Raw genomic sequence first — 19,400 nt, forward strand, 5'->3', positions numbered from 1 at the left:
ACAAAGACAAGATATGTTATACAGGGATCACATATGAATGACACTAAACTGAAATGATTAAAACAACTTTGTAAAGGGGCCAAGATCTTTTTGTACTGACAGATTTATGTGAAACACAATTACTGTTCATAAGTGATGTTTTTCTAAACTTGACGGGAAAGTGTGGTTGGTCAGGGAATCTTTTCTACGTGAAACAGGAGTCCAGCAGGCCTGTGATTTCTGTCTGTACCTAAATGGACACTAATTACTTGGATGATGCTTTCACCAATATAGTGACATGAATACAAAGCTTTAGTAGCTCTTTTGTTGTGTTGGGATGACATTTTTCTGATCACAAAGAAACAAAAGTTTCCCTGGGAGAAAATACTCTTTATAAGTGTCATACATATGTAAATATGTGATTACTTAATAAAAAAAATATATGGTGCTTATGACTCTCTTTAAATGCAGCAGCAACAGAGAGACAAACTACACAACAAGATAAAGCTGAAGCACAGGCCTTTCATTTGTTGATCATACACAATTTGGAAGTTAAGACAGGAAAACATAGTTTCAAGTTCTGTATACAACAACTGATCACTGAACAGTAGGAACATATTCATTCCTTGAATCCTTAGACGGACTCTGATCTCAGTCCCTCCACACTCTCTCTACAGCATGGTGGTCTCAGAGGAGCCAGGCTGCAGGATCTGAAGAGTAACTATGAGTTTAACTGATTTTCTAAACCAGGGGTAAAACAAGGCATAGATCACAGGGTTTAGACAAGAGTTACAATAGAACACAAAGATAACATAGGCTGTAGATGGAGCATTGACCAAGCTGTCACCTGCAAGAGAGACAGAATAATATGGGCAGAAACACATTAGAAACACAACTACCAGAACACCAAGAGTCCTGGCTGCTTTCAGCTCTGATTTCTTTGCCTTTGGAGTCACTGAAAGCTGGAGTGTGACAGCTGTAATGTGAGAGCGCATGGCACGAGCCTGAGACACAGCCACGGCAAATACTCTCACATACAGAGCTATGATGACAGTAACTGGAAAAATAAAGTACAAAACAAGATCTACAGCTCCTAAGACATAGTCAATGACCAACACACATTCTCCGTAGCAGGATTTATACCTCCCTGGTTGAGTCAGGACATCCTTCACATAGAGAAAGCTGTAAGAAACAGAACAGAGCCAACACAGATAAACACAGAGTTTAACTCTGTTCACAGTGACTTTAGTGGTGTAATGCAGAGGGTAACAAATAGCCACATAACGGTCAACTGATATGAGCACCATGTCACCTATTGAGGATAGGGGAATGATGCCTGAAACATAATTATACAGAGTACACACAAGGTCACCAAGAAACCAGCAGGATGTGTTTCTGAAGATTTCTCCCGGCATCAGCACGAGGCCCACGAGAAAGTCAGAGACAGCAAGAGAGAGGAGGAGGATGTTGGTGGGTGTGTGGAGCTGCCTGGAGGGAAAGAGAAAAGCACCATTACACCAACAAGTCCTCATATCTAAATGACAACCAGACATTTTATGTTAGTCATTTCTGAAACAATCAAAACAATCATTCCAAAAACACTCATGAGTTTTTTTCTGATCTGTCATAGAAACAGGCCTTATTCTGACCAGTCAGTTTGATTATCATAGTTTGAGAATAACAGGTGTTACATTATAATAACATCATCAATAGCTCCCCCAATCATCCCACTAAGCCATAACAGTGAGACATCAAGCCAGCATGCACAATACCAGGACCCTGAAACTAACACAAAGTCTTCATAATATCAAAAACTTCAATTTTTGAGACAATGATCTTTGCCTGAAGTGGGAGACTGAGATGATGACGAGCAGGTTGAGAGCTACAGTGAGCAGAGAGATGGAGTAGAGCAAAGTGTGAATGAGCATCACTTCAAACCAAGGAGGTGTCAGCTTCCTGCAGGAGGTGTTGAAGAGTTGTGGAAAGCAGAGCTCTGCTCCGTCCTGTGTCTCCGTCATCAGTGGGAGGATGAGAGAGACCTCAGCTCTCTGCTAAAAACTCTGTCGTATACTGATTTATCTCTTTCTACCCTTGTCTCCACCCCTCCCTTTCTCCCTCTCAGTCTCTGTTGGACACTGATGTCCTTTTTTTGTTCTACACATCACTACGTCATCTTCTACACTTTCTCCGTTAGTCCACAAGTCTTTCAATAATATCTGTCAATCTTCTGTCGCCCCCAGATTCCATACTTCCAGATCTTGACCAAGTTGAACACATGCACCAGCATGGCCTGGAGCAGGTATAAGCACTTTAATCCTTAGACAATTGGGCGGCAGGTCAGTGATTCCATTTGTTTCAAGCTTATCAAACCCTTAAAGGAGAACTCCGGGCAATTTTTACGTTAATCTTGATCGCTATCAATATGTGAGTACAGTCGATAGCAAAACACACGAACATTCTAATTGCATTTTGTGTCTGTTAAGAGGCACAAAGGCACTCTTTAATATATGCCCCTAAAACTACTGTTTTAGCTAACTGGGAGCTCTGGGTATTAGCTCCAGCATCTCCAGTTTGCTAAGACCAATTCTGTTCGTTTTTTTGTTATCGACTGTATTCACATCTTTATAGTGATATATGTATATATATATATATATATATATATATATAATAATCAAGATTAAAGTAAAAATTGCCCAGAGTTCTCCTTTAAGTTTTCAACAGCTTCCTAGTAATAGCCCCATACTTGCTTTTTATGGAGTCAGGTTTATGTCATATCTCCCGAGCGCGATAAAACATGCTCATGAGCTGCATAGGGAGAGGGAAAGAATGGCACCTTTCCGTGTAAAAACCAAGCATCACGCACACAGAGCAGCCACCATGTGCCCGTGACTGTCTTCAAAGTTGATTTCTGCTCGCTCAAATGAAACTGGCTTTTGACATTGTGGAGGCGGATATCAAGGGAGGCACTGGCACTGACAGTAATACCATACATCAGATTACAGTGGTTTACTTTGTCTTAGTCAGGCCCTCTGTTCCTGCCACTACAGGCACATGCACTACATTTTTTTTTCGTTTAAGATTATTCTTTTGGGTATTTCCAGCTTCATTTTTACAGCTGAAGACATGAAAGGGGAGAGAGAGGGGGGAATGGCATGCAGCAAAGGGCAGCACGTCAGAGTCGAACCAGGGCCTGCTGCGTCGAGGAGTAAACCTCCATGTATGGGCGCCCACTCTACCAACTGAGCTATCCAGGTGCCCGGGCTCAGGCACTTCCAAGGAACTTTCCAGACTTGCCACGAGATGCCCTGACGCTCTCCTATCAGTCTCCTATCCAACTGTGCACTACTTCCTGAAGCTCCTCACTGCTATCTGTGAGCCGGTGCCAGAGTTTGCCAAAGAAGTGGCATTCTTCAGGTGAAAGCTCTGCTCCAGAACCTGGCTCTCCTGAGCCTGTTCCAATCTCCTCTGAATCGTCCAACCTTTGCTCCCAGACCTCCCGTGCTTCCATGGGCCCTCTAGCACCTCTCCAAAGTCAAGCAGGTTACCAGCTAGCCCTCTGCTTAATACCCTGCTGACTTGTAACTATTCTGATATTCATGACTTTCTTTTTACATACTATACTATTACTTTTCAATTTTTTTGACATACTATGACTTTTTTCGACATACTATAACTTTTTTCGACATACTATACTATCTATCCATCCATCCATCTTCGTCCACTTATCCGGTGTCGGGTCGCGGGGGGAGCAGCTCCAGCAAGGGACCCCAAACTTCCCTTTCCCAAGCCACATTAACCAGCTCTGACTGGGGGATCCTGAGGTGTTCCCAGGCCAGGGTGGATTTATAATCCCTCCACCTAGTCCTGGGTCTTCCCCGAGGCCTCCTCCCAGCTGGACGTGCCTGGAACGGGGAGGCGCCCAGGGGGCATCCTTACCAGATGCCTGAACCACCTCAACTGGCTCCTTTCGACGCGAAAGAGCAGCGGCTCTACTCCGACCTCCTCACGGATGACTGAGCTTCTCACCCTATCTCTAAGGGAGACGCCAGCTTTGCCTTCTGGCTGAGCTCTCTTTTTGTTACAATGGTGCAATAAATTGAATGTAATACCGCACCCACTGCGCCGATTCTCCGACCAATCTCCTGCTCCATTTTCCCCTCACTCACGAACAAGACCCAAGGTATTTGAACTCCTTCACTTGGGGTGAGGACTCATTCCCTACCTGGAGTAGGCACTCCTTCGGTTTCCTGCTGAGAACCATGGCCTCAAATTTAGAGGTGCTGATCCTCATCCCAGCTGCTTCACACTCGGCTGCGAACGGATCCAGTGAGTGTTGAAGGTCACAGGCTGATGATGCCATCAGGACCACATCGTCTGCAAAAAGCAGCAATGAGATCCCCAGCCCACCGAACTGCAACCCCTCCACATCCCGACTATGCCTCGATATCCTGTCCATAAATATTACAAACAGGATTGGTGACAAAGCGCAGCCCTGGTGGAGGCCAACCCTCACCTGAAACGAGTCCGACTTACTGCCGAGAACCAGGACACAGCTCTCACTTTGGTCGTACAGAGATTGGATGGCCCTGAGAAGAGACCCCATCACCCCATACTCCAGCAGCACCTCCCACAGTATCTCCCGGGGGACCCGGTCATTCAAATTGAAAACAATCCCCCATCATCCTCCAGATCTGCCTCTAACATACCTATTAGTCAGATTCAGGAGTTCCTCAAAGTGCTCCTTCCCCCGCCCTATTACCTCCTCAGTTGACAGTGTCCCATCCTTACTGTGCACAGCTTGTATGGTTCCGCGCTTCCCCCTTCTGAGATGGCAAACGTTTTTCCAGAAACACCTTGGTGCCGACCGAAAGTCCTACTCCATGTCTTCTCCAAACTTCTCCCACACCCGCTGCTTTCCCCTTTTTCACGGCAGAGGCTGCAGCCCTTCAGGCCCTTCGGTACCCTGCAACTGCCTCCGGAGTCCTCCGGGATAACATATCTCGGAAAGACTCCTTCTTTAGTCGGACGGCTTCCCTGACCATCGGTGTCCACCATGGTGTTCGTGGGTTACCGCCTCTTGAGGCACCTAAGACCCTAAGACCACAGCTCCTCGCCGCAGCTTCAGCAATGGAAACTTTGAACATTGTCCACTCGGGTTCAATGCCCCCAGCCTCCACAGGAATGCATGAAAAGCTCCGCCGGAGGTGTGAGTTGAAAGTCTGTCAGACAGGGGCCTCCTCCAGACGTTCCCAATTTACTCGCACTACCCGTTTAGGCTTACCAGGTCTGTCCAGAGTCTTCCCCCACCCCCTGACCCAACTCACCACCAGATGGTGATCAGTTGACAGCTCCGCCCCTCTCTTCACCCTAGTGTCCAAAACATACGTCCTCAGATCAGATGAAATGATTATAAAATTGATCATTGACCTTCGGCCTAGGGTGCTCTGGTACCAAGTACACTTATGAGCATCCCTATGTTCGAACATGGTGTTCATTATAGACAATCCATGACTGACTGACAAAGAAGTCCAACAACAAACAACCACTGTGGTTTAGATCAGGGAGGCCGTTCCTTCCAATTACACCTCTCCATGTGTCTCCATCATTGCCCACGTTCGCGTTGAAGTCCCCCAGCAGAACTATGGAGGACATATATATCAGTACCCAAACCACTTCATAAAGAGGTAAAAGAGTACCTGTAAGACCTGTTAAACAGAGGATGGATAACTAAGTCAAAATCTCCTTATTCCAGTCCCATTGTGTGTGTGTACGGAAAAGAGATGGGAGTCTCCGCCTATGCTGTGACTACTGAGAGCCTAATAGGAAGTCAATCCCAGACCGCCATCCAATTCCGCGCATACGAGACATGCTTAACACCTTGAAAGAAAGTTCCTGGTTTTTTGTCCCAGACCAAGGAAAGGCCTAACACCAGGGTTTCCTGGAAGAGTCGAGTCGCCCTCTCACTGCATTTATCACACCATGGGGACTATATGAATGGGTGAGAATCCCCTTTGGATTATCATCTGCTCCCGCCGAGTTCCAGAGGTCAATGGAGGAATGCTTGCTTGGGCTGCGAGATGAAATATGCTTACCTTATTTGGACGACAACCTGGTTCACTCACTGACATTCGAGGAACACTTGAACGATTTGAAGAAGGTCCTGCAGCATTACCAGAGCCATGGTGTTAAATTGACGGCAAGAAAATGCGAGCTCTTCAAAAATCAGGTCAGATTCCTGGGGAGGCTCGTCACCAAGGATGATCATACCATGGACCCTGCAGACATAGCCCCTGTCCAGGCTTTAAAGCAAAGGAACCCCACCACTGTTGGGGAAGTGACCGCTTTTATTGGCCTCACATGCAGAGAGATGTTGAGCATTATATCACACAGATGTGCAGCTGTCTAAAAAACAAACGTCCCAACAGGCCAACCAGAGCACCCCTCACCAACATCATCACCACATACCCATTCGAGCTGGTAGCCATTGATTTCTTACATTTGGAGAAATGTAAGGGAGGATATGAATATATCCTTGTGGTGATGGATCATTTCACACGGTTTGCTCAGGCCTAACCTTGCAAAGACAAAGCTGCCAAGACCGCTGCAGAGAAGATATTTGGAGACTTTGTATTGCGATTTGGTTTTCCCACAAAACTCCATCATGATCAGGGAAGTGAGTTTGAAAACAAACTTGAGAAATATAGTGGAGTCAAGGGGTCCAGGACTACACCATATCACCCGCAGGGGAACGGCCAGGTGGAAAGGTTCAATAGGACACTGCTGGCAATGCTCAGAAACCTCCCAGAGACGGCTAAGGCAGATTGGAAAGCTTCCCTGGCAAAGGTAGTCCACGCTTATAACTGTACACGCAGCGAGGCCACTGGCTCTGCACCTCACTTTCTCTTGTTTGGGCGAAATCCAAGGCTCCACATTGACCTGATGTTTGGTCTCACAGTGAAAACATAATAAGTATACTGTTTAGTTCATAAGAAAAGCCACCACCCATATATATTATTTCATATTATTTATTTAATTTCATTTAATTGCATTATAGCAGTTCATGTTCATTAAAATGTGCATTGCTTTATGTTGTTAAGAGTCACTGTGCTCCCTGCACTCAGGCATTGTAGTAGAAACATGTTGTTGCTCCCTTCTGCCACAAGAGGGAATATACCCTTAAATGAGCGCTTCTGTCAGGAGTAAACAGAGTCAGCACGTACATTGTATGGTAGTGCACAGAGCAAACGTTGGACAGAAATGTGTTAACATTGTGCGCAATGTCTGTGTATTTTGCAGGTAAGAAAACATAAAATGGGTAATAAGCAGATGTATAGCATGGTGTCAGGAGATTGTAGTGATAGTGGGAAAGTTGGCCGTATATTCCGACTGTGTATATTGAAGTGACAAGTAACTTTTGTTGTTAGCCATGTAAATGTAGCAGCTAAGCAAATTTTTGCTGGGACCCAGCATTGCTATGTTTTATGTGTGTGTTTGAAATGCTTTTGTCCAACTGTGAATGCAGTCATGATGAAACCTAGAGCCACAGTAATAGTTTTAGAGACATATAGAGTAATATGTATTTGTTAGTTATATATAATATGTATTTGTTAGTTAGTTAGTTGGAAGCACGTTTTGGTTAACTGTCAGGAGTAAACTGAGTCAGCATGTACATTGTATGGTAGTGCACAGAGCAAACGCTGGACAGAAATGTGTTAACATTGTGTGCAATGTCTGTGTATTTTGTAGTGCCAGTAAAGGAAGAAAAATACTAAGTCACACTGAGTCCTTATTCACGTGTGCAACAGTAACTTCACCTCTTCCTCGATTATTCATTGGGTTTTATGAACCATTCTTTGTCTGGCCCCTCACCTGAGACCACTTTGCCAAGGGAGACCCTACCAGGAGCACAAAGCTCCGGGCAACACAGACCTCAGGTTCATAGGGACACACAAACCTCTCCACCGAGATAAGGTGATGGTTCCCGGAGAGGTACTATACTATGACTTTTTTTCGACATACTATACTATGACTTTTTTCGACATACTATAATATGACTTGTGGACTTTTTTCGACATACTTGCAGTGCTGTAGCCCGAGGCTGGGCTAGAGTCTGGACTGCAGATGTTTTTCTATTGCCTCAGATTTCTCTTGGACTCGTTGGTAATTGCACTTGGACTTGTCTCTTGGACTTGGCCATTGGTCTTGCCAAATATTCTAGTTGGTCTTGACTGAGTCCTGCATTACATACTTGTTTTCAAAAATTACAAAATCATCGAAGCGGAATTTTTTTTCCCAAAATCCATCTAGAACGGGCATTGACATTGGTAGCCTGATATACGCCCGGCTGCATCATATGAGGAGGCATCATTCATTTTCATATAGGCCAGAGACACACATGTTGTCAAGCACTTTGTAATATGGGTTCTTCAGGACAGGTAATAAGTTCAAGAATGGGAACATATCAATTATTTCAGTGACATCTGTGCTGCTTGTTAATAAAGTTAATATGGCCTAATGTGATCCTACAGTGCTTACTGAAAATAATAATGCTAAATGATCTGTCTGCATTGAGGCCACTTCCACCACATCCACACTATTAAAAAGATGCTTCATATTCATCAATTCAGTAAAAAATTATTTTTTTAACCATCATCAGCAGGAATATCAACAATTCTAGTGCCTTATTTACTTCTGTTGAAAAGTGAAGCTACATAGTTACGTCATGACCAGTTTATTTACTGACTCAGTGTGTGCAAGTATCTGTCATCACACACATACTCTACATACACACACATAATAAGTTATTATATGTGTATGTCATTTGTTATTATATTATTTGTTTGGTTTAGTTTCTAGTCAACGAATATATGGTCATATCATCTAAATCCTCTAAAGCCTCAAAGTTATATTAACAGTCATCCTCTAGGTATAAGAGGATCCTATGTTCACTTCTGCCAATCAAAATACTTTTTCATCATCTCTTCGTGCTTAACCCTAATCCTAGTTTCTCCCTCTGACCCTAATCAATCCCTCCATTCCTGACCTTAACTCCAGACACGACCTTTCTGGATGACATCACATTACGTGACACTGTTGTTTTTGTTGTTGATGTTTTAAACTAAGTCCTGCTGCTTTAACAGAGTGACCCCATTTAAATGAATGAGAGGGCTGTGTTTTTCACAGAATAAATGCAGCTTCACACCTCAGAAATGATTATCAATTAGTAAGATTTTAGCACAAATGGAAAATAGCCTTTAACACCCCCAGTGGTAATGAAGAGTATCTGGTTCTGTCTCTGACTCTGATCATTGCCCTGCAGGCTTGAAAACCTTAGAGACACGGTAACCAAATGTGTCTTTGTCTATCTGGATGATGCAGAGGTCCCTGGGTGGTTTTACTTTCTACAGAAAATTCATCTGCAATTACATATCTGTTGCTGATCCCCTCCATCACTTAACCTCTCACCCCCCCCTGTCCCCCCACCCACCCCCAATATCACCTGTAGATAATCCTGTCTTCTCAAATAATCTGTTAAAAATAGTGCTTTAAATACTACTGTCATAGAGACAAGAAATGTTATACAGGGATCAAATATGAATGATACTAAACTGAAATCATTCAAACTACTTTGTAAAGGGGCCAAGATCTTTTTGTACTGACAGTTTTATGTGAAACACAATTACTGTTCATAAGTGATGTTTTTCTATATTCGATGGAAAAGTGTGGCTGGTCAGGGGCACCTATTTTATTTCTGTCTGTAACCGAATGGACACTAATTACTTGGATGATGCTTTCACCAATATAGTGACATGAATACAAAGCTTTAGTAGCTCTTTTTTGTGTTGGGATGACATTTTTCCTATCACAAAGAAAAAAAAGTTTCCCTGGGAAAAAATACTCTATATGCATCATACATATGTAAATATGTGATTACTTAAAAAAACTGTATATGGTGCTTATGACTCTTTCTTTAAATGCAGCAGCATCAGAGAGGAAAAATACACAACAAGATAAAGCTGAAGCACAGGCCTTTCATTTGTTGATCATACACAATTTTGACTTTTAGACAAGAAATTATAGTTCCATGTTCTGTATTCAACAACTGATCACTGAACAGCAGGAACATATTCATTCCTTGAATCCTTAGACGGACTCTGATCTCAGTCCCTCCACAGTCTCTCTACAGCATGTTGGTCTCACAGGAGCCAGGCTGCAGGATCTGAAGAGTAACTATGAGTTTAACTGCTTTTCTAAACCAGGGGTAAAGGAAGGCATAGATCACAGGGTTTAGACAAGAGTTAGAATAGAACACAAAGATAACATAGGCTGTAGATGAAGCATTGACCAAGCTGTCACCTGCAAGAGAGACAGAGTAATATGGGCAGAAACACATTAGAAACACAACTACCAGAACACCAAGAGTCCTGGCTGCTTTCAGCTCTGATTTCTTTGCCTTTGGAGTCACTGAAAGCTGGAGTGTGACAGCTGTAATGTGAGAGCGCATGGCACGAGCCTGAGACACAGCCACGGCAAATACTCTCAGATACAGAGCTATGATGAGAATAACTGGAACAATAAAGGAAAAAACAACATCTACAGGTCCTAAGACATAATCAATGACCAACACACATTCTCCGTAGCAGGATTTATACCTCCCCGGTTGAGTCAGGACATCCTTCACAAAGAGAAAGCTGTAGGAAACAGAACAGAGCCAACACAGATAAACACAGAGTTTAACTCTGTTCACAGTCACTTTAGTGGTGTAATGCAGAGGGTCACAAATAGCCACATAACGGTCAACTGATATGAGCACCATGTCAACTATTGAGGCTGAGGGAATGATGCCTGAAAAAATAATATACGTAGCACACACAAAGTCACCAAGAAACCAGCAGGACGTCTGTCGGAGAACTTCTCAGGGCATCAGCACGAGGCCCACGAGAAAGTCTGAGACAGCCAGAGAGAGGAGGAGGATGTTGGTGGGTGTGTGGAGCTGCCTGGAGGGAAAGAGAAAACCACCATTACACCAACAAGAATGACAGAACAACCCAAACACCTTATCAAAATAAAAATGCATATGAGCTTCAATATTTCCCATTCCACCACATCAGTAGTTACCATATGTTTAAGTGTAGACAGTTAAAATGACTTGGTTGAGGTCATGGTGGACAGAAAGCAATGCTTAGTATTGGTAAGAGAGAGGACATGAACAACAGTCTCTGGTATCAAAGTCAGACATTTGGAGCATCATTATTCAGTACTATCAATCAAATTCAATCAAACATCTAAATAGTATTAGCTCAAAGACAATTCTTCTAAATGTACAGCAGCTGTTCACATTTTTAAGTTACATATCCTGTAGAGAGAAACAAAAAAGTGAATATCTGCCTGAAGTGGGAGATAGAGATGATGATGAGCAGGTTGAGAGTCACAGTGATCAGAGAGATGGAGTACAGCACAATGGTAACTGTTTGGGGCCAAGGAGACAAGGGCTTCCTGCAGGAGGTGTTTGGGAACTGTGGAAAGCAGAGCTGGGCTCTGTCCTCAACCTCCATCTGCAGAGATCTGCAGATAGCTGCAGCTCTGGCAGCTTTCTGAACTAACCGGAGTCAGGTAACACATTTATCTCTCTCACATTCTCTTCATCCCCTCCTCCCTCTCAGTCCCTGTTTGACTCTGATGCCCCTCCTTCCTCACTCCGCACAACCCACCATCATCTTCATCACTTTCTGTGTAACCATGCCTTCTTCACTTTCTCTCTAGCCAATCTCTCCTTTTTAACTCTCTACCCTTGTTTCCTTTCCTTTGTCCTATTATTGTCCTAGAGATTACGTTTCATTTTACTAAAACAGTAGTATTAGAAACATTACTGTCACGCAAAAGAAAACCACATCCAATATTAAATGAAGTTAACCCTTTAGGCGCCGGGTTTTATTTTTAAAAATACTAGATTTTGACACCTAAATTTCAGAAGGCTCTGGCTTGAAAGTGGTTTGAGATAGAGACAAAGTGTAAATAAAACAAATATTGAGAATGACCTGACGTTTATGTGGGGAGTAAATATTCCCATCTAATTTGGATATTATGACATCATATGGCGGCGGCCATATGAGACTATGTAATTTCCATGAAATACCTGATATTTTGAAATAGTTGAACTTCTTTCATCAGATTTACCCCCCTCCATCCATTTGTTATGTTGTGCACATATCAAATGAACAGGGAAAAAGTAAATTGTAAGCCAACGGTCGTAAACTAGAACTATTACTACACCACAAAACTCATGTAAACAGTAGGTTTTTTTTTTTTTTTTTTTTTTTTTTTGTGAGGGCTTTTGGACGGGGGAGGGGCTCACGGCAGCACCCGCTGCTCATTGAGCAGTAATTGTAGAGAGATACGTGCTTTCATGAGTATCCAAACACCACAAAAGTCTCCAATAACACCAGTAAAAGTCGCTAGTCGCTTTTGACAAAAAAAGTTTGGATGGGATTTCCTCGAACATTTTGCATTGAAGCATGATGTATTTCTGAGCTAAGGTCTAAGTACAGGATGGAGGAACTAGTGAAGGGGACATATAATGACATATATTCAGAGAAAACAGCTGTACCGTGTCCTGTCGCAATTTTGCGACTTTGGCGCAAGGGTTAAGTGCTCACACAATATAGTAACATGAGCTATTTAAATTAGCTGGACATTAGCTGCTACATCCATTATATTTTCATTCTATGGTTGGTGTCCGAGCCACCGAGGCCCAGCCAATCAGTGTCCTCTGTGGAGCTACTGGCAGCTACGGGTACGGTTCAGGTGTGTGTGCTCGGCGTTTAAAACAACAATGGAGGCTCCTAAAGAGATAAGCTTATATGCTGCAATAGCATCAGTCAGTGTTGTGACCATGTCATCCTTGCTCAAGCCCTAAATAAGTCTTAAGTAATTTGGTCCAAGTCTCAAACCAGTCTCGAGTTCTTTTTTTGAGGGGGGGGGAGGCAAGTCAGGTCAAGTCACAGGTTATGTCACATTAAACCGAATCCTTAGTTAAGGCAAGTCAAATCCTAAATCAAGTCACCTTTTTTACGCTAACATGTGAAGCACCCAATTCAGTTCTGATATTTGCATATTGGGCTAACATTAGATAGCATATTTGAGTTGTAAGTGAACAGATTATGTTGGGCTAATGTTAGCTAACATCAGACCACGTCACAGGCACTTACCGATCAGAATGAGACTTTAAATAAGATTAGGGTGGCCCCTAAATAATGGTTGCAGCCTGTCGCCGTGGTCCTGCTGCGCGTCCTGCTATGCCCTGTTACACCTGCTACGCTCTGCAGTGCCCTGCTCCTGCCGTCCTGCTACATTCTACTACCTACGTCCTGCAGTGCCCTGCTACGTCCTGCACGTCCTGCTACATTCTACTATGCCCTGCTACGCTCTGCAGTGCCCTGCTACGTCCTGCTACGTCCTGCTGCATTCTACTATGCCCTGCTACGCCCTGCAGTGCCCTGCTACTCTTCACTTCCTGCTTCTTACAGTGCAGACACTCTATTGCTTGCTCCTGCTTCTTCTTGCATATTTCTGCTGATAATCTTGCTTTTCCTCTGAGAGAAACTATGAGCAGCGGCCCTTGGATACTTATAAATCACTGGACTATACATTTTTTGTAGACATAGTAGGCTATTGTCATATTTGAACATTTTTCTGCGTGAGCAGAAGATTGCAGTTCTGGAATCCAAAATTTACCAGTTAGAAGTAAATATGGAAGTGAATGGATCATGTGGAAATGACACCACTTTACCAGTGACCCAAAACAATGGACAAAAGCATGCTAACACACGGCTAACTAGCACCAGCAAGACCACAAAGAAACAGGAGGGCTGTGGAACGGATAATAAATCAACAAGTGGCAGTCCTCCCTGGAACTCTTTTGGTGCAAAGCCTAAGAGTAAATAATTTTCCTGGGAAATGTGAGGACGACTAACGGGCAGAGCACAGTGCCCTGAGATTTGTGATATGACCGGCTGGCCTGCATTACCACCCAGGCAGAGCGCATCTTCAACCCCTGTACTTAGTAGGACACAGTCGTGGACAACTGCAAAAGGGAAAATCAGCAACAAAATGCCTCCCCAACAACTGAGTGTGCAGGTGAAGAACAGATTTGCTCCTCTGCTGCAGGACCCTGGACATGACCTGGATTACGTCTCATCGTCACACAGCAGGGTAAGGACTGAGAGCAATTCTAAAAGTAAAAAGCTACAGGGAAAGCTAATGACTGGGCCCCAAACTCTGATTGTGGGTGACTCTGCTGTGAAAGATATAAAAAGCAGTAAAAACACCAAAATACTCTGTTTTCCCAAAGTCATGGTGTCTGACTTGGCCCAAAGAATCCCAGATATCGTAGCAGCACACCCAATTGTGAAGAACATTATACTGCATGTAGGGTCAAATGATGTTGTAAAGCAAAAGTCTGAAGTTCTGAATCGTGACTTTATGAATCTGCTGAACACAGTCAGCTCCCTAAACGCAAAGGTGTTTGTCAGTGGCCCTATACCGCCAGTCAGAGGAGGAGCTGAGAGATTCAGCAGACTGCTGGCACTGAACACATGGCTTTCAACTGCATGTACCAACAACCATTCTATGCAGTTCATTGACAATTTTAACATTTCCTTTGGCTGCAGACATCTTTTTAAAGCAGATGGACTATTCCTTAACAAGCCAGGAGTAAAGCTGTTCCCCTCTAGCCTACTTTACTTTCTGCACCACACATCTGCTCCCTTGGCCAAAGACACGAGACAAGATGAACCGAAACAAGAGGAAGACACAATAAAGTGCGGCAGTGAGCCACCACCTCAACCCCCCTTCTCACCCGTCCAACACTCCTCAAACCCCTTTGACAACCACAAAAGCTTTGAGGACCTCTTTAAGGATACGTCGCTCTCCCCTTTTTCCCCTATCCCCATGTTGGAGTTCACTGACCAGATGAAGCAGCTGGTAAATGCTGGAACCAAGTATGCCCCCCTTCCTTCTCCCATCGTAAAACGCCAGGCACCTATCCCTCTTCAAGGACGGCAGTTAATTCCTTCTTCCCAAACTGATAAGGATGCTTGTGTGCAAAATGCAGTAAGCATTAACTGATATGGGCCGGGTCCAGGCTGCACGCCTAGTAGCCAAGACAAGCCTGGGCCCTACGTATTAGATTCTTCCACAATTTATGTTGTGATAGGTAATAGAAAAAGAATGGTGAATAAGCACGTAACTGCAAACTTTGCAAATTTAGCATCCATTCCTCGTCAGCCACAGTCCGTCCCAAAAAATGAAAACGCACTAACACTAGCACTACTAAACGTTAGGTCTTTGGCGGGAAAATCATTTGTAATCAATGATTTTATTATCAACCACAATCTTGATTTTATGTTTTTAACTGAAACCTGGTTGGACCATAATAACAGTGCTGCTGTTCTCATTGAGTCAGCCCCCCCTAACTTCAGTTTTATGAGTGAGAATAGAGTGAATAAGAAAGGAGGTGGAGTCGCCATTTTGTTTAATGACTCATTCCAATGTACGCAAATATCTTACGAAAATTTTGCTTCTTTTGAATATGTGGCTCCTCAGCTAAGATCCTCCCCTCAAGCTATACTTCTAAATATCTACAGGCCAACTAAATACTGTGCAAACTTCTTTGACGACTTTACTGAACTGCTGTCTATAATCTGTATTAACTTTGACCGTGTAATTATTGCTGGTGATTTCAACATTCGTGTTGACAACCCCCCAGGACCGAGGGACCAAAGAACTGTGTTGTGTTTTTGAGAGCTATGGACTAACTCAGCATGTTACACAGCTCACGCACAATAAGGGGCACACTCTGGACTTGATTATCTCCAAGGGTCTGAACATTTCCAAGGTTGTGGTGACTGATGTTGCTCTCTCTGATCATTCCTGTGTTTTCTTTAACGGCACTATCTCTCTGCCAAAAAGTGTTCAAACAAAGTTAATCAGAAAACGTTATATCACTGAAAACACCAGTGAATCATTCATTCAGCTTTTCTCCTCTACACCCGCCCTCACTGGGGCCTCAGTGACTGAGCTTGTAGATAATTTGTAAAACTGTAAAATTACGAATGTTATTGATGCTATTGCTCCCACTAAGGTCAAAGCTGTCTCTGGTAAGGAAAGATCTCCATGGAGAAATTTTATAGTTGTGAGAACAGAAAAAAGAGAGTGTCGAAAAGCTGAACGCAGTTGGCGAAAATCTAATCTCCAGGTCCATTATAACACTGATAAAGAGAGACTTCGCATTTATAATCTGGAACTAAGAAATGCAAGGCGGTCCTTTTTCTCTGACATTATTGCCAGAAACATTATTGCTTTGTTTGCTACTGTTGATAGATTAACAAACCCTCCAGTACCAATAGCATCTGAACTGTTGTCTACCAAGGCTTGCAATGACTTTGCCTCCTTCTTTACAGACAAAATTCTGAAAATTAGACAAAGAGTCAGTGCTTCCATATCAAGTACAGGATATGTGTTGTCACAGTGTGCACCAAAACAAATTCCAACATGACACAATTTCATACGATCAACCTTAAAAACCTGGAGGACATTATACAACATCTGAAAACCTCCTCCTGTTGCCTTGATATTCTACCAACGGGTGTTTTCAAAAATGTTTTGAATTGTTTGGCTTCTGATCTTCTACAGATTGTAAACACATCTCTGCTCTCAGGTATCTTCCCACAGGCCCTGAAAACTGCAGTCATCAAGCCACTCCTAAAAAAGAACAATCTAGACACAACACTAATGAGCAACTATAGGCCAATATCAAACCTTCCATTTTTAAGTAAAATCATAGAAAAATTGGTTTTTCAACAACTCAACCTTTTCTTATCGTTAAACAACAGTTTTGATGCCTTCCAGTCAGGTTTTCGACCACACCACAGCACTGAGACGGCTCTTGTTAAAGTCTTTAAAGACATCCACTTAAACACAGATAGTGGCACAATTTCAGTCTTAGTATTACTTGATCTCAGTGCTGCATTTGATACGGTAGACCAGGGGTCACCAACCTTTTTGAAACTGAGAGCTACTTTATGGGTATTGAGTCATACGAAGGGCTACCAGTTTGATACACTCTTCTGAAATAACAAATTTGCTCAGTTTGCCTTTAGTTATATATAATTATTAATGATTAATGATACTCATTTATGTGAAGACACTGGTCATGTTAATGATTTCTCACAATAATTATCAACAATGACTTAACAAGGTGGGTAACCGATAATATCAATATTCAATTTTCATTTTTAGAACAGGCCTGAGGGCTACTCATGTGGTCCTTGGGGGCTACCTGGTGCCCGCGGGCACCGCGTTGGTGACCCCTGCGGCAGACCATGACATATTGCTTGACCGATTGGAAAACTGGGTTGGTCTTTCTGGCTCAGTACTAAAGTGGTTTGAATCCTATTTAAAGAATGGGGACTACTTTGTCTATAGGTAATTATACATCTGAGCATACAAATATGACGTGCGGAGTTCCCCAAGGCTCAGTTCTGGGGCCTCTTCTGTACAACATCTACATGCTTCCACTGGCTCAGATTATGGAAAACAACATAATAAGTTACCATAGTTATGCGGATGACACACAAATTTACATAACCTTATCGCCAGGGAACTATAGCCCAATACAACAATTAAATATGTGCATTGAAAATATTAATGATTGGATGTGCCACAACTTTCTTAAATTAAATGAAGAAAAAATGGAGGTGGTTGTTTTTGGAGCAAAAGAGGAACGATTGAAAGTCAGCGCTCAGCTTCAAACGACAATGTTAAAAACAACAGACAAAGCAAAAAATCTTGGTGTAGTCATGGACTCAGACCTAAATTTTAAAAGCCACATTAACATAATTAAAAAATCAGCGTATTATCACCTTAAAATATATTAAGGGTTAAAGGGCTTATGTCTCAGCAGGATCTGGAAAAACTTGTCCATGCTTTTATCTTCAGTAGACTTGACTACTGTAACGGTGTCTTTACAGGTCTCCCTAAAAAATCAATCAGACAGCTGCAGCTGATTCAGAACGCTGCTGCTCGAGTCCTCACTAAAACCAAGGAAGTGGATCACATCACTCCAGTACTGAAGTCTCTACACTGGCTTCCAGTGCCTCAAAGAATTGATTTCAAAATACTTTTACTGGTTTATAAATCACTAAACGGTTTAGGGCCAAAATACATTTCTGATATGCTACTACATTATGACCCACCCAGACCTCTCAGGTCGTCTGGGACAGGTCTATTGTTGTCCCCAGAGTCAGAACTAAACAGGGGGAAGCAGCGTTCAGTTTTTATGCTCCACATATTTGGAACAAACTCCCAGAAACCTGTAGGTCCGCTGCAACTCTCAGTTCTTTTAAATCTAAGCTAAAGACCTATCTTCTTGATGTTGCTTTTCTTTAAATAATCTATTTTATTAACTTTAATTTCTTATACTGCACTGTAACTTTTATTCTTGTCTTTTAATGTTTTTAATTTGTTTATTAATGTTTTTTAATTGTTTTCTAACTGCTCTTTAATGTTTTATGTAAAGCACCTTGAATTGCCCTGTTGCTGAAATGTGCTATATAAATAAAGCTGCCTTGCCTTGCCTTGCCTTGCCTATGTCCTGCTACATTCTACTATGCCCTGCTACGCCCTGCAGTGCCCTGCTACGTCCTGCTACGTTCTACTATGCCCTGCAGTGCCCTGCTACGTCCTGCTACATTCTACTATGCCCTGCTACGCCCTGCAGTGCCCTGCTACGTCCTGCTACATTCTACTATGCCCTGCTACACCCTGCAGTGCCCTGCTACGTCCTGCTGCATTCTACTTTGCCCTGCTACACCCTGCAGTGCCCTGCTACGTCCTGCTACATTCTACTATGCCCTGCTACACCCTGCAGTGCCCTGCTACGTCCTGCTACATTGTACTATGCCCTGCTACATCCTGCAGTGCCCTGCTACGTCCTGCTACATTCTACTATGCCCTGCTACACCCTGCAGTGCCCTGCTACGTCCTGCTACATTCTACTATGCCCTGCTACACCCTGCAGTGCCCTGCTATGTCCTGCTACATTCTACTATGCCCTGCTACACCCTGCAGTGCCCTGCTACGTCCTGCTACATTCTACTATGCCCTGCTACGCCCTGCAGTGCTCTGTTACGTCCTGTGACGCCCTGCTATACCCTGCTACATCCTGTAACATCCTGCAGTGCCCTGCTATGCCATGGACTACAACTACTATTTCTAGTCACTGTTCCATTATTAATGTGACTATTATTGCCACTGTTCATCACATCCCCAACTGGCACCATCAGACACCGCCTACCAAGAGCCTGGGTCTGTCCCAGGTTTCTTCCTGAGAGGGAGTTTTTCCTCGTCACACTGAATGCTTG

General features: G+C 43.2%; 1 protein-coding gene across 1 annotated transcript; it reads right to left on the bottom strand.

Moving 5' to 3' along the window:
- Window positions 1–650: 650 nt before the first annotated feature.
- LOC114564202 (trace amine-associated receptor 13c-like) lies at window positions 651–1,997 on the bottom strand. The gene is made up of 2 exons (XM_028591441.1): window positions 1,822–1,997; window positions 651–1,467 (listed from the first exon to the last, which is right to left on the bottom strand). The coding sequence occupies exons 1-2, from the start codon at window positions 1,995–1,997 to the stop codon at window positions 651–653; spliced, it is 993 nt and encodes a 330-aa protein (XP_028447242.1).
- Between the last annotated feature and the right edge of the window lie 17,403 nt (window positions 1,998–19,400).

The sequence above is a fragment of the Perca flavescens genome, chromosome 11, assembly GCF_004354835.1.
Source record: "Perca flavescens isolate YP-PL-M2 chromosome 11, PFLA_1.0, whole genome shotgun sequence".
Taxonomy (NCBI): Eukaryota; Metazoa; Chordata; class Actinopteri; order Perciformes; family Percidae; genus Perca; species Perca flavescens.